The sequence below is a fragment of the Ornithorhynchus anatinus genome, chromosome 3 (assembly GCF_004115215.2).
Source record: "Ornithorhynchus anatinus isolate Pmale09 chromosome 3, mOrnAna1.pri.v4, whole genome shotgun sequence".
Classification (NCBI taxonomy): domain Eukaryota; kingdom Metazoa; phylum Chordata; class Mammalia; order Monotremata; family Ornithorhynchidae; genus Ornithorhynchus; species Ornithorhynchus anatinus.
Genome location: NC_041730.1, coordinates 49925648 through 49951806, shown reverse-complemented (window position 1 = coordinate 49951806; position 26159 = coordinate 49925648). Strand labels below are relative to the sequence as shown.

The window sequence follows — 26159 nt, the reverse complement described above, 5'->3', positions numbered from 1 at the left end:
AGCGTGGACGGGCAGGGGCTCTGGCAATAGGACGCACTGTCCCTGGCATGAAGTGGGCAATCCCCTGCCCGGGGGTCTTCCATCAGTACTGTTAACACTTCCAACCCAAGATGGCATTCCTATATTCCGCAAGGTCAGGAATATGAAGCTGTCACTTGAAGCAAACAGCATAATTGGTCAGAGGCTGAGCCTCCCTCCTGCCCTTCAAGGGTTTCTGGTTTCCCCTTGGCAGCAGGCTTCTCTTTTCAGGGCCCTACCAAGAGGGAAAGAAAACAGGGGCTCGTGGGTCTCAGCCTCTCTCTTTCTCTGACAGTCCGTTTACTTACTCGGATCCTCTTAGTGTAACATGTTCTCTGATAAAGGATGGATCTGTTTCTAACTCGTCCACCATTTCCTTGTCTTTCTCCTGCTTCCCGCCTCTTTCTCAAGAGGCTTCCCGTTTGTCCTCTAAATCCATCCCCTCTCACTTTTAAAAAATACCCGTTCCCACCTCCCCAACCCAAACTGATATTTTCAATCACACTCTGATGGCTTCTCCCCTTCTGCATTCAAGCATGCTTGAGTCTCCCCCATCCTCAAAAAAGCCCCCATCTTGATCGCAAAATCCCCTCCCTGTCCTAGCCAAACTCCTGAAAAGGGTCAGGTGCCCCCACAGCCTCCATTTCCTCTCTAACAACTACCTTCTTAGCCCACTACAATCAGGTTTTTAATCCTTTCAGTCCACTGAGACCAATTTCTTCAAAGTTATCAGTGGCCTCCTTAGAGCCAAGACCAAATGATTCCGACCTAAACCCCCCTGACCACTCAGCTGCCTTAGACACTGTGGACCAGCTATCTCCCCATCTCCTTCCTATCATTCCTCTCCAGACTTCTTGAGCGAGTTGTCTACACCCCTGTCATTATTTCCTCTTCAACTCTTTCCTTGACACTCACCAGTCTAGCTTCCACCCTTTCACTTCACCAAAACTGCCCGCTCAAAGGCAAACGGTGATCTCCTTCTGCCCAGTCCAACGGCCCCTATTGCATCCTAATCCCCTTCTACCTCTTGGCTGCCTTCAACACTGTGCTCCAACCCCTTTTCCTGGAAATGTCATCCAAACTTGACTTCACTGACACTGTCTTCTCTTGATTCTCCTCCTACCTCTCTGGCCACTCATTATTAGTCACATCAGGGGCTCCTTCTCTCTGCCTCCCACCCCCTAACTGTGGGATTCCCTAAAGGCTCAGTATTGGATCCCCTTCTATTCTCCATCTTCAACTACTCCCTTGGAGAATTCATTCACACCCTTGGCTTCAGTTACCATCTCTGTGTGGTTGATGCCCAATCTACTTGTCTGGTCCTGATCTTTCTCCTTTTCTGCAGTCTTGTATTTCCTCCTGTCTGCAGGATAGCTTTACTGCGTGTCCCACTGACACCTCAAATATAACATGTCCAAAGCAGAATGCCTTATCTTCCCACCCGAACCGTCTTCCCCTTGGCTTTCCCATCTCTCTAGACAACACCACCATCCTCTCTGCCTCACAAGCCCGTAACCTTGGTGTTGTCCTTGACTCATCCCTCTCGTGCAACCCACGTACTCAGTGGCACCAAATCCTGTCAGTTCAGCTAAAATCTGCCCTTTCCTCTCCATCCACACTGCAGTGACGTTAATCCAAACACTTACTCTATCCGTTGCTGACCTCTCTGCCTCCTGTCCCTTTCCACTTCTCCATACTTCACTCTGCTGCCCAGATCATTTTCTACCAAAATGTTAAGTACGTGTTTCCACCACGCCTCAAGAACCTCCAGTGGTTGCACATCCATCTCTGCATCAAACACAAGGTCCTTACCACAGTCTTTAAAGCACTCAGTCACCTTGCCTCCCATTACTCTACCTCCCTGATTTCCTACTAAAATCCAGTCCACACACTTGGCTCACTGTACCTCCATCTCATCTAGCTCACCGATAACCCCCCTCCTACATCCTGCCTCTGGCCTGGAACTTCCTCCCCCTTCATATCTGACAGATGATCACTTAATGCCTAATTAAAAGCACATCTCCAAGAGGGCTTCTCCGACTAAACTCTCATTTCCTCTTCTGCTACTCCCTCTGCGTCACCCTTACACTTTGATTTGTACCCTTAATAATAATAATGTTGGTATTTGTTAAGTGCTTACTATGTGCCGAGCACTGTTCTAAGCGCTGGGGTAGACACAAGGGAATCAGGTTGTCCCACGTGGGGCTCACAAGTCTTAATCCCCATTTTACAGATGAGGTAACTGAGGCACCGAGAAGTTAAGTGACTTGCCCAAAGTCACACGGCTGACAAGTGGCTGAGTCAGGATTCGAACCCATGACCTCTGACTCCAAAGCCCGTGCTCTTTCCACTGAACCACGCTGCTTTTCACCCCACCCTCAACCCCACAGCCCCTGTGTACATATCTATAATTTATTCGTTTATATTAACATCTGCCTCCCCCTCTAGACTGTGAGCTTGCTGTGGGCAGAGAATGTGCTCACCAACTCTGTTGTATTGCTCTGCACGTGGTAAATACTCAATAAATAGGATTGACTGATTGATTGGACCACTCCCTCCTCCTTGAAACACAATCAGGCCTAGATCTAGATCATGCTGAGAAGCAGCGTGGCTTAGTGGAAAGACCTCGGGCTTGGCAGTTAGAGGTCGTGGGCTCTAATCCCTGCTCTGCCACTTTTCTGCTGTGTGACCTTGGGCAAGCCTCTTCACTTCTCTGTGCCTCAGTTATCTCATCTGTAAAATGGGAATTAAGATGTGAGCCCCACGTGGGACAACCTGATTACCTTGGATCTACCCCAGCACTTAAAACAGTGCTTGGCACATGGTACGCGCTTAACAAATGCCATCATTATTATTATTATCATCTAGATTTTGCTAAAAAAATACTAACTTGGTATTCCTCCTACCTTTCTGGCCACTCTTAAGTTGCATTCACCAGCTCTTATTCTCTGAGAGTGTCCTATAAGACTCTGCCCGGGTCTCCTATCTTTCTCCTTCTGAAATCACTCTCTCTGAAAACTCATCCACTCCCTGGCTTTAGCTACTGTTTCTAAAGAGCCGATTCCCAAATCTCCCTCTTCAACACTGACACCTCTCTAACGTACAATCCTGCATTTTCTCTGGCTTTCGGGACACCTCTACCTGGGTGTCTCACCAGCAACTCAAATTCAGTGTGTCTAAAGCAAAACCCACCTTTCCTCCTAAGGCCACTCCTGTTCCTTAACTGTCCCATTTTGTCCAATTACACCACCATCCTTCCCTTCCCAGTAGCCCCCAACCTCAGTGGCATCCTTGACTCCTTGCTGTTTTTCACCTCTCACCTTCAATTCTGCCAAATCCTGCTGGTTCTTCTTCTTCTTATTAATAATAATATCAAATGTGGTATTTGTTAAGCACTTACTATGTGCCAAGCACTGTTCTAAGCGCTGAGGTAGATACAAGATAATCAGGTTGGGCACAGTTCCTGCCCACATGGGCCTCACAGTCTTATCCCCCATTTAGCAGATAAGGTAACTAAGGCACGGAGCAGTGATGTGATTCGTCCAAGGTCACACAGCAGACAGTTGGCGGAGCCGGAATTAGAACCCAGGTCCTTCTGACTCCCAGGCCTGTGCTCTATCCACTAAGCCATGCTGTCATAATGAGTTTTTGCTTGATGCAGAGGGAAATGCACAGTCATAGGAGGCTTTTGAGGAGAGATGTGTGCTCAGTGGTACAGCAGCACGTACTACTTGGATTGGAGATGCTGGAGTTAGGGAGGCTTGTACGCTTACTTATCCGCAATTGAGCCGGCGCTCAAACTTGGGTGGGAGCTGCTTGGAGGTGAGGAAGGGACAGATCCAGGAACTGCTATATAGGAAGAACCCATACAGCAATGGGAAGCAGCATGGCCTAATGGAAAGAGCACGTGGCTGGGGTCAGAGGGCATGGGTTCTAATCCCGGCTCCGCCAGCTGTCTCCTGTGTGACCTTGGGCAAGTCACGTCGCTCCTCTGTGCCTCAGTTACCTCATCTGTAAAACGGGGATTATGATCGTGAGCACCATATCGGACGGGAACTGTGTCCAACTTGATTAGCCTGTATCTACCCAGGGTTTATAACAGCCCTGGACACATAGTAAGCACTTAAAAAATACCATCATTATGAGCGAATGAATTAACATTTGAGGCTCTCCTCCAACTCTCCCCATCCTATATACCTGCTCTCTTCAACCACTCAGTGGTACTCACTGAGCACTTCCTGGGTGCAGAGCACTGTCCTAAGTGCTTGGGAGAGTACAATAGAATTGACTTGATAGACAAAATCCCGGCCCTCTGGTAGGAAAGACAGACAATAAAACAAACTTGGAGAAATGACAGAGAATAAGTCTATGTACATAAGTGCTGTGCCAGGGTATGACAGTACGACAGTCAAGAACAAGGGTGATGCACAGGGAAGAGCTGTTTAGGGTTGTATTGTACTTTCCCAAGCACTTAGTACAGTGGTCTGCACACAGTAGGCGCTCAATAAATATGAATGAATGAAGGAATGAATGAAGGGCGAATAGGGGAAATGAGAGCTTAATCTGGGAAGGCTTCTTGGAGATGTGATTTTGGTAAGGTTTTGAAGACAACTCCTTGAGTGACTTGTCTGCACCCACTGCCTCTACATCCCACCCGCAAATTTTATCCTTGATTCCCCCCAACCCCCCGCAGCCTGGTTTCCGCCTCCTTTACTCCACCGACACTGCCCTCTCAGAGGTCATCGGCGATTTCCTTCTTGCCAAATATAACGGCCTCTCCTCCATCCTAATCGTTTTCCACCTCTCAGCTACCTCTGACACCGAGGACACGCCCTTGTCCCGGAAATATTATCCAACCTTGACTTCGCCGCCAACAGGCTTCTCCTAATTCTCCTCCTATCTCTCTGCCCACTCATTCTCAGTTGCTTTCTCAGGCTCCTCCTCTGCCTCCCGTTTCCTAACTTTGGGGCTCCCCCAAGGCTCGGTTCTGGTCCCCTTCTAATCTCCATCTACACCCACTCCCTTAAAGAATTCATCACTCCTCTGGCTCTAACTACCATCTCTAGGTGGATGACTCCCAAATTTATCTCTCCAGCCTTGATCTTTCTCTCTGCTGCAGTCTTGTATTTCCTCCTGTTTTCAGGACATTTTTATTTGGATGTTCCGCCTACACCTCCAATTTAACATGTCCAAAACAGAACTCCTCTTCTTTCTACCCAAACCCTGTCCTCCCATTGCCCTTCCCATCAACGTGGACAGCACAACCGCCCTCCTTGTCTCACAAGCCCATAATCTTGGCATTATCATCAGATCATCTCTCTCAGTCAGTGTCACCAAAACTATGGGTTCGACCTTCGCAACATCACTAGAACAATTTTTCCTTTTCATCCAAACTGCCACCGCCTTAATCCAAGGATTTATCCCGTCCTGCCTTGACTACCGCGTCAGCCTCCTTGCTGACCTCCCTGCTTCCTGTGTCTCCCCACTTCGGTCCATACTTCCTTCTGCTGCCCAGGTCATTTTTCGACAAAAAGCGTTCACTTTCCCCACTCCTCAAGAACCTCCAGTGGTTGCCCATCCACTTCCCCATTATACCGAAACTCCTCAACAGTGGCTTTAAAGCACTCAATCACCTTGTTCCTCCCACCTTACCTCAGTGATTTCCTACACTCCAGAATGCTCACTTTACTCCTCCTGTGTCCGTTTGCTCACTGTCTCGATCTCATCTCTCTCGCTCTGTCCCTTTACTCAAGTCCTGCCTCTCACCTGAAACACCCTCCCCCTTCATATCCGACAGACCTCTACTCTCCCCATCTTCGAAGCATTATTAAAATCACATCTCTTCCAAGAAGCTCTCATTCCCTCCCACCCTTCTGGCTCTTCCTTGCTCTTGGATTTGTACCCTTTATTCACCCCACCCGCAGCCCCACGACATTGACGGACAGACACCTAACACATTTTAATGTCTGTCTCCTCCTCTAGACTGTGAGATCCTTGTGGGCAGGGAATGTGTCTACCAACTCTGTTGTTTTGTACTCTTCCAAGTGCTTAGCACAGTTCCCTCTGAGCACTCAATAAATAAGACTGATTGATTTGAGGATGAGGAGACTGCTGGGAGGGGAGGGAGGGAGCCTGTCGTATCTAAAGGGGGAGGGAGTTCCAGGCCAGAGGGAGAACGTGGGCAAGGAGTCGGCACTGCGATAGATGAGCTCGTGGCTCAGAGAGTGGGCTGGCGTCAAAGAAGCGGAGTGTGCGGGCTGGGTTGCGGTGGGCGACGAGCCACCTGTTACTTCCCAGCTTTCTCTCTTCATTCCTCCCCAGCTACCCATCTAACTTTCCAGAACCTCTCTCGGGACCCTCGCACCACCATACCCTCGTTCATGCTGCTCTCCCAAACTGCAAGTCCCTCCCTCTCCAGATCCCTGGGACCACAGCTCACCTCACACCCAAAGCGCTCCCTAAAATTCCACCTCCTTCAATAAACCTCCCCCATTTAAGCTCCAACTCCCCAAACTCATCTTTGGCATTTACCCATCCTCAGCACGTATGCATATGTTTATTCAATCATTTATTCGGCTTACTCTATTTGTAAATATTGTAATGTCTGTCTCCTCTGCGAAGAGCCTTTCCTGACTAAGCCCCTCCTTTCCTCTTCTCCCACTCCCCTCTGCGTCACCCTGACTTTTGCCTCCCCCCTCCCAGCACTTATGTACAGATCTGTAATTTATTTATTTATATTATCTGTCTCCACCGCCCCCTCGACTGTATTTATTGCTGCATTGTACTCTCCTAAGCACTTAGAACAGTGCTCTGCCCATAGTAAGAGCTCAATAAATGCAACTGATTGAATGGATGAACGTAAGCAGGGAATGTGTCCCTTTCTGCTCTACTTTTCTGTTGAACTTCCTCAGTGGGACGCAGTTCGTACCATTTTACCACCCCTCTCTCACTAAAACACAGTCTGGGCATCAGAACTTCCGCCCTTCTCTCCCCATAATGATTTAGGGAATGCTGTGTGACCTTGGGCAAGCCACTTAAGTTCTCTATGCTTCAGTTACCTCATCTGTAAAATGGGGATTAAGGTCGTGAGTCCACGTGGGACAGCCTGAATATTCTGTATCTACCCCAGTGCTTAGAACAGTGCTGGGCACACGGTAAGCGCTTAACAAATACCAACAATATATTTAGGAAAATGCATCATCTTCTCCCAGGGATAAAGTCCCCCAGGCACATGCGACCAGGGCATCTTTGGCAGGCTAGATAGAAAATAATAATAATGATGATGGTATTTGTTAAGTGTTGGGGTAGATACAGGGTAATCAGGTCTTCCCTCGTGGGGCTCCCAGTCTTAATCCCCGTTTTACAGATGAGGTAACTGAGGCATAGAGAAGTTTACTGGCTTGCCCAAGGTCACACGGCAGACAAGTGACGGAGCCGGGGTTAGAATCTACAGCCTCTGATTCCGAAGCCCGCTCTCTTTCCACTAAGCCAAGCCGCTTCAGAGACCGCCACCAGCTGGTGCCCAAAAAGGGAAGAGAAGCAGCGTGGCCTTCGAAGGACCTGGATTCTAATCCCCGCTCCCTCCCTTATCTGACGTGTGACCTTGGGCAAGTCACTCCACTTCCCTTTGCCACAGTTATCTCATCTGTGAGACGGGGATCGACTGGGAGCCCCATGTGGGATACGGACCGATTAGCTCGGACCTGCCCCGGCGCTTAGAACAGTGCCTGGCACATAGGAAGTGCTCAACAAATACCCTAAAAAGAAAGATGAACGGATCTTGGGGAAAGAAAGAGGTGCAGAGAGAGCCACGGGCGGTAAGAGGTGGCGCGCAATGAGCAGGCTACTTCTTGGCTCACGAGTCTCTGAAAGAAAGAATGCGAGGACACGGGGTCCTGGTGGGTGGAAGTCCGGCCTCGGGCCAACGATGGCCCACGAGAGGAAAGCCAGAATGAGAGGGCCGGGGGTGTGGAGCAAAATAAGCAGCTAAGGTCCTCGCCTGTGGTTCCCCTCGTCCACTGTGCGATGCAGGCCCTCCCTGACCCCGGGGATCCAGGGGGCCGCTATGCTTCCCCTCTGCAGAGGCATAAGTGTCCCCTTCCTTCCCTGGGCAGGGCAGGGGCAGGGGCCGGGGGCCTGGCAGCCCATCAAACCCCACCCCTCGGCCGGCTGTTGTCCAGCCTGGGTAGAACCGGAGTGCCGACGATGTGTGAGGGGAAACCTCAGCCACCCACCGGCCCTCCCCTGGCGCACAGGTGGGGAGAGGGAACGGGCACCGCGTCCGGATGGTGCGGGGGTCTCAGGCTGCCAAGCCCGGGCCCTGCAGCCCCCGCTGACCCCGGCCTTCCCCTCTGACCCCTTCCTTCCCCGCGGTTCCACCTGGCCAGGCCGAGCCCCTGCCCCTGCTGCGAAGGAGGGGATGAAAAGAGTGGGTGTCTTGCAGAGGGAAGGGGAAAAATCCCGGACAGCCGGGCGGGACTGACCTTGCCGACAACGATGGGCCGGTGCGGTCCGGGGCTCGTCCATCCCCGGGGCTGGGGGGCGGCGGGAGGGGGGACCCGCTCCCCTCTCCCCACCCCCACCCAGTGGCCGCTGGGGGTCCACCGAAGCCCATTCCTTCCTCGCCCACATCTCCAGCCCCCTCCCCAGCCCGGTGGCCCGCCCTTCGGGGGCGGGCAAGCCCCTCCCCATCTCCCCTCGCTCTCTTCTCTCTCCCCTCCCCTCCGGGCGAGGGCTTTGCGGGATGCCCGGGGAAGCCGCAGCAGAGACAGAGAGACGACAGAGACGGAGAGAGACGGAGAGGCAGAGAGCGCCCACCGCCCCGATAAACCTCCCCGGCCCTGCGCCCTCCCGAGCCTGCCGTGCCCGGGAGCCCATGGAGGCGCGCCCCTCCGTCGCAGCGCCCTGGGGAAACTGAGGCTCCCGCCGCCGGTCCCTTGCGGAGCGATGGGCGGACCCGGAGCATCTCTGTAGTTCCCGGAGCCCGGCGGGATCGAGGTAAGCGGTCCCCACCCTGCGGGGGGCGGAAGGGGGCGAGGGGTGTCCATTTCAGGGGAGGGGCTACCCCGGGAGGGTCAGGAAGGCCCGGAGGGGTGGGGGGCAAGCAGGGCACGGGGGGGGGGGTCTTTATGCAGCTCCATGCAGTGGGTCGGAGGGGAGAGGTTGGGCAGGGTCCCGGGTTCTTGGGGGGGGGCTCGTGGAGGGGACGGGGGTCCTGGCCTCGACGAGAAAACCTTGGGGGAGAAAGAAGACCGGGGTGGTGTCCCCCTCATCTCCTGCCCCCAAACCCCCGTCACCTCCCCTTGGAGGGGCTGGTCCTCGCTCGCCCCGTCGGGGGCTCGCCCCTCCAGGCCCGAGGGACCCCCGAGGTTTGCCCATTTTCCTAGCGGGCTAAAGGTGCCAATCCCCGGGCAGACTCCATCCGCCCCACTCTGCCTCTCGGGCGTCTTGGGCCACCTGAATCCCTTCTATCTCCCCCACCGCCCCCCCACCCCCACCCCAGCGCTTAGAACAGGGCTTGGCACGCGGTAACGGCTTCACAGATACCACCGTTAGATCATCTGCGCCCCCTCTCCCTGAGATGCCCGCACCCAGGCGCCCCTCGAGGAGGAGGGGGAGGATGGTATTTGTTAAGCACTTCCTGGGTGCCGAGCACTGTTCTAAGCGTTGGAGGTGGATGCGGGGTAATCAGGTTGTCCCCACGTGGGGCTCACCGTCTTCATCCCCGTTTTACAGAGGAGGGAACTGAGGCCCAGAGAAGCTTAGCGGCTTGCCCAAGGTCACCCAGCAGACAAGTGGAGGAGCCGGGATTAGAACCCACGTCCTCCGACTCCCAAGACCGGGCTCTTGCCACTAAGCCGGGTCGGATGGCTTGCTGGAGGAAAACCTCCCTCCCGTCCCCCTTTCCCGGTCCCGCGGCAGCTTTTCGAGTCAGCCCTCCCCGCAGAACAGCTTGCCAACCTCCTCCCCCTGCCCCCTGGCCTCCGGTGGGACCGGTAAATGCCAAACTGCTTCGGGGAAAGAAAAGGAATGAATGAACTGATGGAGAAGCAGGGGGTCCCCGGGGAGACGATCCAGGGCCTCCGGGGAAATCAGGGACCTTCGAAGGGGGATGAGGATGGGGGAGGCTGGGCAAGCGGAAACAGAAGGAGGGCTACTGGGAAGCATTCCACCAAGTCAGGGAGTCATCTGCACCCCGGCCCCGGAATTTGAAGCCGGGGAGCCCTTGGCCTGGGTGGAACGGCCTGGAAACCTAGAGTCCATGCCAGGCTGACGGTTAATCCTGCAGTCCTCAGAAGCACAGATGCCTGCAAACCCAGCGTGACAGGCATCCACGCTAGCAGCGAAAGGGTCCCTTGACCGGGATGAACTGGAAAAGATTTTAGCCGGTCACTCTGGAACTTGGCGAGTGGGTTTTACTAAGGAGGTAAAGGTAACAGGAGGGGAGGAGTCTTGCAAAAAGGAACACGATTTTTCTACCCGGGAAAGGCCCTCAGCAAGGATCTTCTAGCCGGTGGCCCCTTAAAACTGTAAGCTCGTTGTGGGCAGGGAACGTGTCTACCAGCTCTGTTTTATCATTATATTGGACTCTCCCAAGCGCTTAGCTCTGTGCTCTGCACACAGTAAGCGCTCAATAAATAGGATTGATGGATGGATTCGGTGGGTTAAACTCTAAAGGGTGGTGCTGGAGGGCCGTGAAGCCGAGGGTATCCAACCTAGAGCCGCCAAAGTTCGGCCTCCCTTCCCGGTGTTGCTTCCCGGCCCGGATCCGTGCCAGGGCTGTCTTCTCCATCGTGTTGACGTCTCAGAGTGATTTGGGAGCAGAGGTGCGGAATCAGCACGGGCGGCTCAGTGGAGCGCTCTGCCCCGGGGCTTATATGGGGGGAAGGCCACGAAGGAGCACGGCCAGGTGGCCTTCATTCGTTGGGGGAGGCGATTGTCGACAGCCAGCCTAGGGGCCCTGCAGCCGGACAGCCGGGATGGGAGAAAGGATCATAGGAGGACGGGACCGCAGGTGACCGTGGGGGGAGCAGGGAGAAGGAAGGCAGTGTTTGGCGAACCTCACCTCACCCCGACCCCTGGCCAGACCCTACCGGGACACCCAGGCTGGGGGTGTTGGTAGACTGTACGTCTAGACTGTACTCGTTTTAATTTTTAAATGAATTGAAAACATTAAATTAATTTAATCTTAAAATTACTCTAGACTGGAAGCTCACTGTGGGTAGGGAGCGTGTCTACCAACTCTGTTGTACTGTTATCTCCCGAGAGCTAATGCAGTGCTCTGCACACAGTAAGCCCTCAATAAAGATGATTGATTGATGCTGATTAGTGAGCAAGGTGAAGTTACCGGAACATTTGCCCCACAAGGTAGTCATCTTGACGACCGAAGCTGCAGTTCGGAAAACAAATATTTGAGTGCCCGTGGGCACGTAGCACTCTCTCCGTCTGCTAGGGGAAAGATTAAGACTGTGAAACGTGATTACGGCCCTTAAGAATCTCTACATCTAGTTTGGCCGCTCTTGGAGGGAGAAAGAATTCACATTTGCACCATCAGAACAATGTCGTGGCTACCTGTTTTTAAAAACATCACCATGAATAGCAGAGAAATGGACAATCTTGTGTGTACTGGGCATTTGAGTCCATACAGCAGAAGTAAATCCTGGCCTGGAGGCGTTGACGATCTGATGACATGTAAAATTGGGCTAATACTAAAACTGTTGAAGGTGTGTAGGCAAATGACTTAATAAAGTGCCTGAAAATGAACATTTCATTAAGCTCTCCGTTTAGTTTAGACCATTTCAGTGATTTAACTGCGTAGGGGACCGCTTTTAAAAGAAGCACTTAACTATGTTATACGTATACAGCTGACATATAGTTATCTTTTGTATTCAAAGAAGACACCACCATCAGTAAAATTCACCTCTGCGAGTGAGGGTGTGTGCGCGTGATTGACAAGGCCACTTGGGGATCCCCTAGTCCCCGCCAAACTTGGCCCACAAAATGGCTGCCCCCTTTTGGGTTGTCATCTTTGATGTCTATAGTGCCTGAAACTGTTTTCTGTGACTTGTGGCCTAAATATCAACAGGCTCGTTACTTGGTCTTGCCAAGAGGTAGGTTACGGCTCTGAGGGCGGGAGCTGAATGCAAAAGGACTCTGGAGCCAGACCCAGCTTCGAGCAGAGAGAGGGGAGCAGGGTAGGTAAGTTATTCCTCTCTCTTAGATCCGGGGTTATTTCTGGGTGTTCTGCCTGTGTTTGTTTCACTGGCTCAGGATTCAGGCAGAGTCCTCCTGGCTGAAGATGGTGTTTGTTAAGCAATTAATGAAATTGAGTGAAGAGTTGTGCGCGCTTTTGCACTCCCGGGCTGGTGACCCATCACACCATTCCATTTAACAACTTTTCAGTATAAAAAGAGCACACCCACGCTCCCTGGCTGTTGGTCTCCAATTCTTCGTTCAGGCCAATTTGGGGCATAGTGGAGTCTACTGCTGAGAGGGCACACAGAGATAGTTACGGATATAGCTGTCTATCTATATACTGTTTCATGTCCGCTTTGTAAAGATTGAGAAACAGTATAAAAAAGTGAGTGGACAATTCGATACCATCCCAGGTGTGAACATAAGAGATGGTGCCGGTGAAGGGGGTTGAGGGAACAGTCGGGATGCTAGTCTGACTGAAACCAGGGTTATGCGTCAGCGTCTGTGAGGATTCGGTAGAAGAGGATGAGCTGAGGGAGAATGCGCAGAGGATGAGCTGTGGGAGAATGTGAGTTTATACCCCTTAGGGAAGGATGTAATCACTGCTCTTCTCGAGTGTAGACCGGGAGCCTGCCTTAATAATCATAACTGTGGAATTTATTAAGCACTAGGTGCTAAGCACTGTACTAAGGACTGGGGTAGTTACAAGCTAAATAGGTCAGATGCAGTCATGAGTTCGGTCTGGGATAACTACGACTCGAGGTGCCAGCGGGATACCCAAGTAAAGGGATCCTGGGGACACAGAAGATGTGAGATTGCCGAGAAGGAGACCAGCCAGAGCTGGAGAGGTTTGGGAGTCAGTAATAATAATTACGGTATTTGTTAAGCACTTTCTATGTTCCAGACTCTGTACTAAGCCCTGGGGCGGATACAAGCAAATGGGGTTATACACAGTCCCTGTCCCACTTGGGGCTCACAGCCTCGATCCCCATTTTAGAGAAGCAGCGTAGCTCAGTGGAAAGAGCCCGGGCTTAGGAGTCAGAGGTCATGGGTTCTAATCTCAGCTCCGCCACTTGTCAGCTGTGCGACTTTGGACAAGTCACTTAAATTCTCGGTGCCTCAGTTACCTCATCTGTAAAATGGGGATGAAGACTGTGAACTCCACTTGGGACAACCTGATAACCTTGTATCTACCCCAGCACTTAGAACAGTGCTCGGCACAGAGTAAGCGCTTAACAAATACCAACATTATTATTATTACAGATGAGGTAACTGAGGCCCAGAGCCCAAGGTCGCACAGCAGATGAGTGGCGGAGCCGGGATTAGAACCCATACCGTTCTGACTCCCAGGCCTGTGCTCTATCGCTACGCCAGGCTGCTTCTCGGAGGCATAGAGTTGGTTGTTGAAGTGAGAGTGGATGAGCTTCCTCAGGGGGTAGATTGATAATAGAAGGGACCCCAGAACCAAACTTACTTACTGATAGGGAGTGGGAAATACAGGAGGACTGGGCAAAGAGACTGAGAGGGAGCTTCCATGGAGGTAGGTAAAAGGAGGAGAACACGACAGAGAAACATAGGTTAGTCAGTGTTAACAGGAGAAGGCGGGGGGGATGGGGGAGACGGGGGACATGGGATCAGCCGAGAGGTCGAGGAGGATTAGGATAGAGTAGAGTGGGATAGATTCAGTGGGGAGGGGCTCGTTGGTGACCTTAGAGAGAACAGTCTGTAGCTCACCCTCTGGACTGTAAGCTCATCTCGAAACTGTAAACTGGTGTTGGGCAGGGAATATATAGGTTTATTGAATATTGTACATTGTACTCTCCCAAGCAGCATGGCTCAGTGGAAAGAGCACGGGCTTTGGAGTCAGAGGTCATGAGTTCGAATCCCGGCTCTGCCACTTGTCAGTTGTGTGACTGTGGGCAAGTCACTTAACTTCTCTGGGCCTCAGTTCCCTCATCTGTAAAATGGGGATTAAGACCGTGAGCCCCATGTGGGACAACCTGATTCCCCTATGTCTACCCCAACGCTTAGAACAGTGCTCTGCACATAGTAAGCGCTTAACAAATACCAACATTATTATTATTTAGTACAGTGCTCTGCACACAGTAAGTGCTCAGTAATACTACCGAATAAACGAACGAATGAATGAACTCAATTGGACGGTGCGCAGGGCGTGGATTTGTGCATCCAAGGAAGGCAGGTTGGATCTGGAGACCAAATGGGGCCTGATGGGGTGGGATAAGTGGAAGGGGGTCAAGAGACCGGAGTTCTCTGTGCCTGGGGTGGGCAATTTTGTGGGGAGTAGGTGTGCGGGAGGGTAGGCAGGTAAAGGAGGTTGCGGCCCAGAAGTGAGATTTCCCAGAGAAGCTGCATAGTCAGTGTGAAGATTTGCCTCCTACTTTTGTCGATAGTGTTATCTTCAGATTCACAAGACAGCTGCCTTTTATAAACGCTACCGTGCAGGTGAGTCTCAGAATGTGATTTTACCTCTGTGTTCCAGTGCAGCGGAAAATGGTCATGTGGCACCCAACGGTCCTCCTGTGCATTTTTTTAATGGTATTTAACTACTTACTATGTGCCAGGGTAGATACAAGCTAATCAGGTTGAACACAGTACATGTCCCACATGGGGCTCACGCTCATAATCCCCATTTTACAGAGAAGGTAACAGCATGGCCTAGTGGAAAGACCCCGGGCCTGGGAGTCAAAAGGACCTGGGTTCTAATCCCTACTCTGCCACTTGTCTGCTGTGTGACCTTGGCAAGTCTCTTTACTTCTCTGTGCCTCAGTTCCCTCATCTATAAAATGGGATTAAGACTGTGAGCCCCATGTGGGACAAGTTCTGTGCCCAACCTGATTGTCTTGTATCTACCCCAGTGGTTAATAAAGTTCCTGGCACATTGTAAGTGCTTAACAAATACCTTAAAAAAAAAGTGGCAGATCTGGATTAGAACCCAGGTCCTTCTGCTTCCCAGGCCCGGGCGCTATCCACTAGGCCACGCTGCTTCTCCGCTTCCCTTTGGCTCGTGGCTAGACCTGCCGTTGGCCCTACTGGCACTGTTTGCTACTTGGTCTCAGAGACTCAGAGTCTTCCCGGAAGCCTTTGCTTACAAAAAACTCCCACTCCATTCCCCATTGCTGCCCACCCAGTTGGTGTCTTACTGCAGTCTACTGTAATGGTTTGGAGGGGTGCTTCACTGTGTGTTTTAAGTGGGGTTATTTTAATAGTATTTGTTAAGCACCTACTATGTGCCAGGCACCGTACAAACCGCTGGGGTAGACTGGTGGACTCAGTCCCTGATCCACCTGGCGTTCATAATCTAAGAAGAAGGGAGGAGAGGGACTGAATCCCCATTTCACCGACGAGGAAACTGAGATCCAGAGAAGTGATGTGACTTACCCAGGGCCATACAACAGACAGATGGTAGAGCCGGTCCTCTGACTTCCAGGCCCACGGCCTATCCATTAGGCCATGTTGCTTCCCCACGGAGATGGGGGTGAATCGGTGGCCAGTCTTGAAGCCAACACAGAAGAGTTCTTTGATTAGAGAAACAGCGTAGCAGAGACGATAGAGCACGTGCCTGGGAATCAGAAGGTCATGGGTTCTAATCCCAGTTCTGCCACTTGTCTGCTGTGTGACCGGGCCAAGTCGCTTCACTTCTCTGCGCCTCATCTGTCAAATGGGGATGAAGACCGTGAGCCCCATATGGGACTGGGACTGTGTCCAACCCGATTAGTTTGTTTACACCGCAGTGCTTAGTACAGGGCCTGGCACATAGGAAGCGCTTAACGGATACCACAATTATTATTATACAGAGGGAAACGGGAAGCCAGTGGAGGGTTTTGAGGAGTGGAGAGAGGTCTTTGCCCCTCCAATCTCTGTCTCCTCTGATAATTGTCCTCAATCCGACTCAGTCCCTCCTGTCAACTCTGCCCGCTGGGAGGGTCTGAAGTGTTTATCGGCCCCGGTGGTGCTCCAGATTCTGCGGCTCACGGCTACAGCCAAGACCTGGAGAGCCATTCCAGACCCCAGCCCAGCTGGTTGCCGCCAAAGGAATCAGCCAGAGCCTCTGGAACGTTCCAGACAAACAGCACAGCGGCCACCGGAAGCCGATCAACCCTGCTGTTGATTAGCTTCGTTGTTTAATGTGGACATTAATGAGCACAGTAGTCGTTCTGAAACTCGGACCAACTCCCCTCTGCCCTACCTTTAAATGTCCAGCTCATTTCATAGTTGGCAGTGCTGGACCTCTGAACTCCACCCATCCTGCTCAGGCAGAGCTGGTGATGATTTGCCACTTAGCAAATTTTCTTGGGTTGGGAACTATTCCACCTCCAACCTTTGTTTTGTGCTTTCCAAGTAGTTAGTACAGAGCACTGGACCCGGTGGGAACTCAGTAAGTACAATCGCTAACTCTAATAATAATAATAATGTTGGTATTTGTTAAGCGCTTACTATGTGCCGAGCACTGTTCTAAGCGCTGGGGTAGACATAGGGGAATCAGGTTGTCCCACATGGGGCTCACAGTCTTAATCCCCATTTTACAGATGAGGGAACTGAGGCACAGAGAAGTGAAGTGACTTGCCCACAGTCACACAGCCGACAGGTGGCAGAGCTGGGATTCGAACTCACGAGCTCTGACTCCAAAGCCCGTGCTCTTTCCACTGAGCCACGCTGCTTCTCATCTAACTCTACTAATAACACCCTCCCCAAGGACTACACTTCTAGTGATTGCCATCAACCGGTTACGTCTTCCTCAGTCTCCCGCTCTACCGCCGCTTGAGAAGTTCTCTGAGGGGATCGGCCTTCAGTCGTATTTATTGAGCACTTATACTGTGGGCGGAGCACTGTCCTAAGCGCTTGGAAAGTACAATTCGGCATCAACAAGAGAGGACCATGTTGGGTGTATGTTCTAATAGTGATAAAGGTATTTATTAAGCGCTACTCTTGTGTCCAGCTCTCTACTGAGGTGCCGGGTTAGAGACAAAAATGATCATATCGGATGCTGTCCCTGTCCCATTTGGGGCTCGGGGTCTAAAGGGGAGACAGGAACCAGGTCACAGATGAGGAAACTGAGGCTCATAAAAGTTAAATGACTTGCTATGGTTTCGCGTCATATTAAACTGCAATGAGTTTGCAACTTCTGGGGCTCTTGAGCTCAGGAAAGCTGGGAAATAGTTCTAATCACCCCATTTTCATTACCTGCCCTTTGGGAACCCCCAACCTGCAGAAGGCAGTCTGGCAGATGCTCCGGGCCTTAGGGACACCAACCTGAAGGAGAGAATCCGGGTGGTGCCGGCTGGATCTGTGTCTGGATTTGGGGGCACCTGGGGCCTATAAATAGTCCCTGTGCCTCTGCCAGGAGACTGGATGGCGGGAACCGTAACCCACACCAGGGAATATCATAGAACCGGATCTTTGGAGCAGCAGCACTTCCCAAACGGCTCAATGAGTCCAAACTTGAATTGGGTGTAAGGTATAGTAGGCAGTGCTTTGGCTAAACTCCCAGAGTCTTTTTGAGCAGAAGTGCCCTCTTCGGTCTCCTGCGATAGCCGAACACACCCTCGGCTCACAGACCCTGAAATTCATCATTCCTATGATTATTGGTTGCTGGCATTCAGGGGCTGGAATTTCAACTCAGCCTTGGGTGACAAAACCTGTGTCCTTCTTAAACCCAGCTCCCTGGCAACTGCCCTCTTGTTGGACTATTTCTAGCCGTAGGGTAGGGTTCAGTCTCTGAGCCTCGGAGCCAACTTTGACATGTTTCCCTGTACCCGCCGGTGTGGTAGCCAAAACCAACCTGGTTCCTGTCTGGCCTCTGTGTTCAGAGAAGCTACCACAGGATTCATCAACAGTTTTGACATTTGTCATGGCTACCGGACTCGGATCTCCCCTCAAGCTCAAATTGAGGACCAAAAGATGAGGGGAAATCTGTAGGCTGCCCTAGAGATGAGTCCCTTCAAACCCCAGCTCAAAATAAACAGTGTTGGCAAAAGAAGACCTCTCCTTCCCTCAACCTAATGGGGATGATTCCAGCAAAGACTGCTCATGTTTTTATCATTATCAACTAGCCTCTAGACACACCTACGCACCTACACACCTTCACTCATACACACCTCTTCCTTCCCTGCAGTGTGAAGCGGTTCAGTCTTGAACAATCTTAAGCGTGGAATTAAAATGATTACTCTGTGACAAGCTTTGGGGTAGCTACAGGATAATCAGATTGGACTCCGTCCCTGACCCACATGGGGCTCATAGTCTGAGTGGGGAGAGAAAACAGGTATTTAATCCCTATTTTAAATCCCTCGAGTCTGAAAAACTTGTTGTGGGTAGGGACTCTGTCTTCCAACTCTATTGATTTGTACTTCACCAAGTGCTTAATAATAATAATGATGGTATTTGTTAAGCGCTTACTATGTGCCAAGCACTAGAATAATAATGGTATTTGTTAAGCACTTACTATGTGCTAAGCACCGTTCTAAGCACTGGGGTAGACACAAGGTAATCAGGTTGTCCCACGTGGGATTCACAGTCATAATCTCCATTTTAAAGATGAGGCAACTGAGGCACAGGGAGGTTAAGTGACTTACCCAAAGTCACACAGCAGAGCAGTAGCGGATCCGGGATTGGAACCCAAGACCTCTGACTCCCAAGTCTGGGTTCTTTCCACTAAGCCAAGCTTGCATAGTAAGTGCTCAGTACCAATGATTGATTTTTACAGATGAGGAAAGCGAGGCATGGAGAAGTGACTTCCCCAAGGTCATACAGTGGTCAAGTCAGTGGCAGAGCTGGGATTAGAACCTGATCCTGAGGTCCATCCACTAGGCCATGCTGCTTTTTTTCAACCCACTCTCAACCTCTTTATTCTCTAGATAGCCCACTTCTTATTCTTCCTGTTTCCTTTCTGGCATTTCCTGACCTCCACCACCCTGCTCAATCACGGGATTATTTTGGCAATGAGAGGAAGGAGCGAGTTCTGTCTCCTGCCCCTTAAACTAGCGTGGAAACACCCCCCCCCCCCCCGCCATCCCACTCCCTCAAATTCAGCCCTCCCTAATAAGGCGTCTGTCAGGAAGCTGCCTCCAAATCTCCTCCATCTCTCCACAAGTCATTCCCTAATTCCTACTGTTAGCCAGGACCCCGAGTGATGTCATCCCCCGTTCCTTATCCGGAGGCGACGCTGGAGGTTTTGGGGTGCTGGAGCAGAACGACTTTAAATTATCTAATAGCAAGCAACACCCGTAATGTGACTAGAGCTGAATTTATCACCAGGGCCTTCCCTGCCACAGACCCCTGACACTGTCAAAAAGCTGACCAAGCCCCCACAAAAACTGTAGAAAGACCCTCAGTGCAGAAAAACCCACTGTACCACTCTGGGGCACCCACTTTCTCCCCGAAGGTTTGTGTGAGCGCCACCCAAACGGCAGTGTGATGTCCGTCACCTCCTTCTCCGCCCACACCGTCTACTGCGTGGACTGAGCGTTTATGTGGTACATATGCTTGGCATCACCATTCAAATGAGTCTTCTCCTATGGCAAAGTCATTACCTTTGCCAGTGCCCGTGCCCAGGTACTCTGGCGAGGAGAGAGGTCAGCTAATAGGTGGTCAGTCCCACTTTCTTCCCAGCGGTGTTCCCTGTCAACTTCTAGGTGGCCCAAGCAAGCGTCCCTTGCTATTGCCTCGAGGTCTCCCTTGGGCTTTTTTTGATGGTATTTTTTAAGCACTTACTACTACTACTACTAATAATGTTGGTATTTGTTAAGCGCTTCCTATGTGCAGAGCACTGTTCTAAGCGCTGGGGTAGATACGGGGTAATCGGGTTGTCCCACGTGAGGCTCACAGCCTTAATCCCCATTTTCCAGATGAGATCACTGAGACGCAGAGAAGTTAAGTGACTTGCCCACAGTCACACAGCTGACAAGTGGCAGAGTCGGGATTCGAACCCATGACCTCTGACTCCCAAGCCCATGCTCTTTCCACTGAGCTACGCTGATTCTCTGTGTGCCAGGCACTGAACTAAACGCTGGGGTAGATACTAGCTAATGGGGTTGGACACAGTCCGTGTCCCACGTGGGGCTCACAGTCTTCATCCCCATTTATGGATTACCTCATTTTACGGATTACCCCATTTACGGAGGTAACTAAGGCACAGAGCAGTCAACTGACCTGCCCTCGGTCACGCAGCAGAAAAGCGATGGAGCCGGGATTAGAACCCAGATCCTCCGACTCCCAGGCCCAAGTTCTTTCCTAGAGGCCACGCCATTACCCTGGGGAGCTGGTCCCCTGGGAACAAGAACCTTCCTCATCAGAGGCACCCTCACCCTTTCCTTCCCCAACATCTACTTCCCTAACTAAGCCTGTTGTCGGCAGGGATTGTCTCTCTTTATTGCCGTATTATACTTTCCAAGCACTCAGTACAGTGCTCTGCACACAGTAAGTGCTCAATAAATACAATTGAATGAATGAATATCATTTCCCCTCGTTCCTCCCTCCTCTTCCCCTCCTACAACTACCCTTATAGGTCTTGGGTGTGTGTATTCCAATTAGTTCTTGGGTTTATAAATGATTTATACTAGTGTCTGTCTCCCCCTCTAGACTGTAAGGTCACCGTGGGCAGGGAACATCTCTATCAACTCCGCATATCGTAGCCTTCTAAGCACATAATGCAGTGCTCTGCACTCAGCAAACTATAAATGCCACTGATTAATCGATTTTGCTCCCCTTGGTGTTTATCAATTGTAACTAGGATTTGTTCTTTTGTTTCTATTGCGCAAGCTGTGCCTGCCTGTCATCCTCAATAGACTGTAAATTCCTCCGGGGTAGAGATTACATTTTCCACATTTATTGTGCATTTATTTACCCCTGGACTTTGGACGGTTGTCTATGCACAGGAGGTGTCCGACAGAGGCTGCTGAGGTTGCTTTCTCCCTGAGTTTGCCGTGTACACCCATAGGCACAACCGTACACACCCACCCACCCTCCCCACGTCCTTGCCTGGAACTGGAAGTAATTTTTCTGCATTGTGAGCTGCTATTTGTCTGAAGAGAGGGACCCTGCCAGACTGCAAACTTGCACAATCAGGTCTTTCTAAGGGAGCCATGTAGACAGACGTCCTCACGACTCCGGTTATTCCAAAGACAGATAGGGACTCTCATCTTCTCTGACCTTTGCTGTATCTCAGGCGGTTCTTTCCTGATGTTCTCTTCTCTCTGTTGTTCTCCTCGCCCGTCTGCGCTTCCTTCTCTGGCTCTTCCCATTTCCCACCCTCCTGAATTCACCTTTTAACCCCGGTCAAATGCTCCCTAGCAGGCCACCCATTTAAATTCCTTTCCTAGGACTACTGCATCAGCGCTGAGATGTCCCTTAGCCTAACAGCCTCTGTTAGGCCGTCACACAGCCCTGGGAAACTTTGGGATGTTAGAGTTTCTGTTATTTATCTGTGCTTTGGTGGTACTGAGAAGCAGCACGGCCCAGTGGAAAGAGCATGGGCCGGGGAATCAGCAGTGTGACCTTGGGCAAGTCACTTAACTTCTCTGTGCCTTAGTTTCCTCAATTATGGGGATTAAACACCTGTTCTCCCTCCCACTTAGACTGTGAGCCCTATGTGGGAAAGAGACTGTGTCCAGGCTGATTAACTTGTATCTACCCCAGTGCTTAATATAGTGCTTGACACATAGTGAGCGCCTAACAAATGCCATAATAATAATAATAATGTGTCAGTGGTATTTATTGAGCGTTACTGGGTGCAGAGCACTGTACTAAGTGAGAGTACAATACAAAAGAGTTGGTACACACAATCCCTTCCCATAAGGAGCTTACAGTCTAGTGGGGGAGGTAAACATTAAAATAAAGTATGGATATGTATGTAATACTGTGGGGCTGAGGGTGGGGTGGATGTCCCTCGTCCCTCTCGTTCACCCCACACATCCTATCCGTTACCAAGACCTGCCGGTTTCACCTCTACAATATCGCCAAGATCCGCCCTTTCCTCTCCACCCAAACGGCTACCTTACTATTACGGGCTCTCGTTATATCCCGGCTAGACTACTGTGTCAGCCTTCTCTCTGACCTCCCTTCCTCCTCTCTCGCCCCGCTCCGGTCTATTCTTCACTCCGCTGCCCGGCTCATCTTCCTGCAGAAACGATCTGGGCATGTCACTCCCCTTCTTAAACAACTCCAGTGGTTGCCTATCGACCTCCGCTCCAAACAAAACTCCTCACTCTAGGCTTCGAGGCTCTCCATCACCTTGCCCCTTCCTACCTCTCCTCCCTTCTCTCTTTCTACCGCCCACCCCGCACGCTCCGCTCCTCTGCCGCCCACCTCCTCGCCGTCCCTCGGTCTCGCCTATCCCGCCGTCGACCCCTGGGTCACGTCCTCCCGCGGTCCTGGAACGCCCTCCCTCCTCACCTCCGCCAAACTGATTCTCTTTCCCTCTTCAAAACCTTACTTAAAAATCACCTCCTCCAAGAGGCCTTCCCAGACTGAGCTCCTCTTCCCCCTCTACTCCTTCTGCCATCCCCCCTTTACCTCTCCGCAGCTAAAGCCTCATTTTCCCCTTTTCCCTCTGCTCCTCCACCTCTCCCTTCCCATCCCCACAGCACTGTACCAGTCCGCTCAACTGTATATATTTTCGTTACCCTATTTATTTTGTTAATGAATTGTACATCGCCTCGATTCTATTTAGTTGCCATCGGTTTTTACGAGATGTTCTTCCCCTTGACGCTGTTTAGTGCCATTGTTCTTGTCTGTCCGTCTCCCCCGATTAGACTGTAAGCCCGTCAAAGGGCAGGGACTGTCTCTATCTGTTGCCGACTTGTTCATCCCAAGCGCTTAGTACAGTGCTCTGCACATAGTAAGCGCTCAATAAATACTATTGAATGAATGAATGAAAGAGCTGGGACTTTTTGGCCTGGGAAATGGCATTAGTAACAATAATAATAATAATAATTGTGCTATTTGCTATGTGCTTACTATCTGCCAAGGACTGTGCTAAGCACTGGTAGGAAAGAGTTCCAGTCCCACGCGGAGCTCACAGTCAACAGGGGAGGGACAACAGGCATCGAATTCCCATTATTACAGATGAGGAGGTTGAGACCCAGAGAGGTTAGTTACTTGCCCAAGGTCACACAGCAGGCAAGTGGCAGAGCTGGGAGTCTCCTGACTCCCCGTTCTGTGTTCTCCAGGGGAATCTCAATTCCTTCCTTGCTGAGGGGCATTAGTTGCAGACCACAAGAAGTTACTCCACTGGCTAGAGGAACCTGTTGCGATTTTTAGAATTTGTGATCTTCATTTAGAGGTTCTACAGAAATACAATACTTACTGCCTATTGAGATTAAAACGCCCTAATAGCATCTTAGTGACTCTGTTTTTTGTGGTCAATAAATCCTGCTCGCTCCTGTCGCTAAAAACAATACTGTAGCTATTGTTCAAAATAAATAACTTTTAATCAACAGCTCCTAAACCAAAGCTGGAATTAGCTAGTTTGAAAACAATCTTTGAAAAAAAAAATACCCTCACTTACCGGATCCTAATTTGGTATTCTGGGTTTCCTTGGTAACAATTGATGCCAGAAAAACACTAGCTTGGCATTTCTGATGTTATCCTCGTGGTGTCATGAATTGTGACTGGTGTCAAAACGGAAACCTGGTCTCTGGGCCCAAAGCGAGCAATTCTCAGGTGTTGATTGTCCTGAGCGAGATGATGTAGGGATGATATCCTGGGGCAACAGTTTACGATTTTGCCGGAGTTCTGCGAAAAGTCAAAGAGCTCAGAGGACAGAACTAAACTCACCCTCTTCTTCTCCTGCCAGTCTAGGAAATATTTAGAGGAGCAACAGCAACCCAGCCTCCATCTTGGGGGTGGGAGAGAGTAGCAGCAGGGGCAGCCTGGATGTAGACTGGCATCCCTCTCCACCCTTCCGTGACTGCTGTGGGACTAGAAAGAGATGCCGAGAGGTCATGGATGATGCCTCTTCCTACCCAGTGATCCCAGTCCAGAGAACCTCAACTAGTAGAGGAGTGGGGAACGGAGCCAAATTTGCTGAATCTCCTAATGGAGCATATGAATGGATCTGATTAGTTTGGATCTTACCTCAGTGCTTAGTAATAATAATAATAACTGTGGTATTTGTTAAGCACTTACCGTGTGCCAGGCACTGTATTAAGCGCTGGGGTGCATATGAGGAAATCAGGTTGGACTCAGTCCCCGTCCGGCGAAGGGCTCACCGTCTTAATCCCCGTTTTACGGGCGAGGTAAATGAGGCCCAGAGCAGTAAAGCCTGCCCGAGGCCACCCAGCAGACAAGTGGCAGAGCCGGGCTTAGCACCCCTGACCTTCTGCCTCCCGGGCCGTGCTCTATCAACTACGCCGTGCTGCCTGGCACGTAACAAGTGCTTAACAAATATCATCTTTAAAGAATTAGGGTGCACCTGTTTATTTCATCTTCGAAACTCCTCAGAGGGCAGATGTCTGTGGGAAACTTGAATACACACACAGAGCTATAATTCATATTCAAAGAAGGCCCTCCCATGCATGCCCAAAAAAATCACTGGGGGACAACCCCCTCGCCATTGTTTACAAGTAAGCTAGTAATTAGTGAGCTTGCCTGGCCCTGTTTTCAACTCTGCCTCACTGCATCCAGTCTTCTCCAAAGCCTGTCCTTCAGGAGAGCCACCCCTCTCCCGATTCCTCGCCGGTCAGGTTCATCTGTCTGCTGCAGTGAACTCCCAACATTCCCCTGCGGCGTCGCATTATTCGAGATGGTGCTCTGCCTTGACTTTCAATTCTTTTTTCTGCCCTCCGGGGTGAGGCGTGCCTCCTTCCCGTTCCCCAAGCAGCAGCAGTTTGGGTTAAGGGAAAGATCATGAGGCCGGGAGTCAGGGGGTCTGGGTTCTAACCCCAGCTTTCACCTGCCGGCTGTGTCACCAAGGGCAGGTCACTTGACTTCTCTGTGCCTCAGTATCCTCATCTGTAAAATTGGAATTTAATACCTGTTCTCCCTCCTACTCAGACTGTGAGCCCCGAATGGGACAGGGACTGTGTCTGACCTGATTATCTTTTAGGTACCCCAGCACTTAGGATGGTACTTCGCACACAGTAAGTGCTTAACGGATACCATAATTATTATTCCCTCATCTGAAAAATTGGGATTGGATACCTGTCCTCCCTCTTACTTAGACTCTGAGGCCCATGTGGGGCCTGATTCTCTGGTATCTACCCCAGCGCTTAGAAGAGTGTCTGACACATGGTAAACCCTCAGCAAATACCACAGTTATTATTAATCAGGAGCAGGAAAGGTGCTGACTACTCCAACTGAGCTCCCTGAGTTGGTTTTCCTAAATTGGCCCTCGGCACAATGCCAACTTCCACCTGGCAGCCAGTCCAGGGACTCCTTCCAGTTTCGATAATGGACACCGATGGGCGGCCCCTGGGCACATCTGGCTGGCTGGCAGGTTTCGCTCGGGGGGATTGCTCACACCACCCTCCTGCTCCGCCCTCAGCATCATGGGAGTTTTGATGTCCAAGCGGCAGACGGTGGAGCAGGTTCAGAAGGTGAGCCTGGCTGTGTCGGCCTTCAAAGACGGATTGCGGGAGAGGCCTTCGATCCGCCGGACAGGCGAGCCGGCGGGGACCCGCCGGGGTACCGTAGACCACGCCGTCCAGGAGCAGCAGCAGCAGGAGGAGGGGGCGACGGCCGCGGAGGGAGCCGCCCCCGACCCCCAGGAGGGGGGCAGCGGGAACCGAGCGGCCTGGGAACGGCTTCGAGATGGTCGCGGGGTGGAGCCCGAGGAGTTTGACCGGGCCAACCGCTTCACGCCGCCTGCTTTCACCCGCCCCACCCGGGAGCTCTTTGATGACCAGCCTCTTGACATCTGCCTGGAACCACTGGAGTCTGTGAGTACCTGAGCAGGGCAGGGAGAGGGCACGGGAAGTGATCCTAAAGGAGAC

The 26159-nt window shown here is 51.3% G+C and overlaps 1 protein-coding gene and 1 long non-coding RNA gene across 2 annotated transcripts in view; one reads left to right on the top strand and one right to left on the bottom strand.

Annotated features, from left to right (window-relative positions):
• The window catches only part of LOC114810176, a 57153-nt gene extending 48480 nt beyond the window's left edge, over window positions 1-8673 (bottom strand). The window contains exon 1 of the long non-coding RNA XR_003757892.2: window positions 8502-8673. This is a non-coding gene — a long non-coding RNA (uncharacterized LOC114810176). The remainder of the gene's footprint in view (window positions 1-8501) is intronic.
• Window positions 8674-8713: 40 nt separating this feature from the next.
• Window positions 8714-26159, top strand: part of PHF24 (PHD finger protein 24) — a 33303-nt gene continuing 15857 nt past the window's right edge. The window contains exons 1-2 of the mRNA XM_029060652.2: window positions 8714-9015; window positions 25712-26105. Coding sequence (XP_028916485.1) covers window positions 25716-26105 — 390 coding nt within the window. The 5' untranslated portion in view covers window positions 8714-9015; window positions 25712-25715. The remainder of the gene's footprint in view (window positions 9016-25711; window positions 26106-26159) is intronic.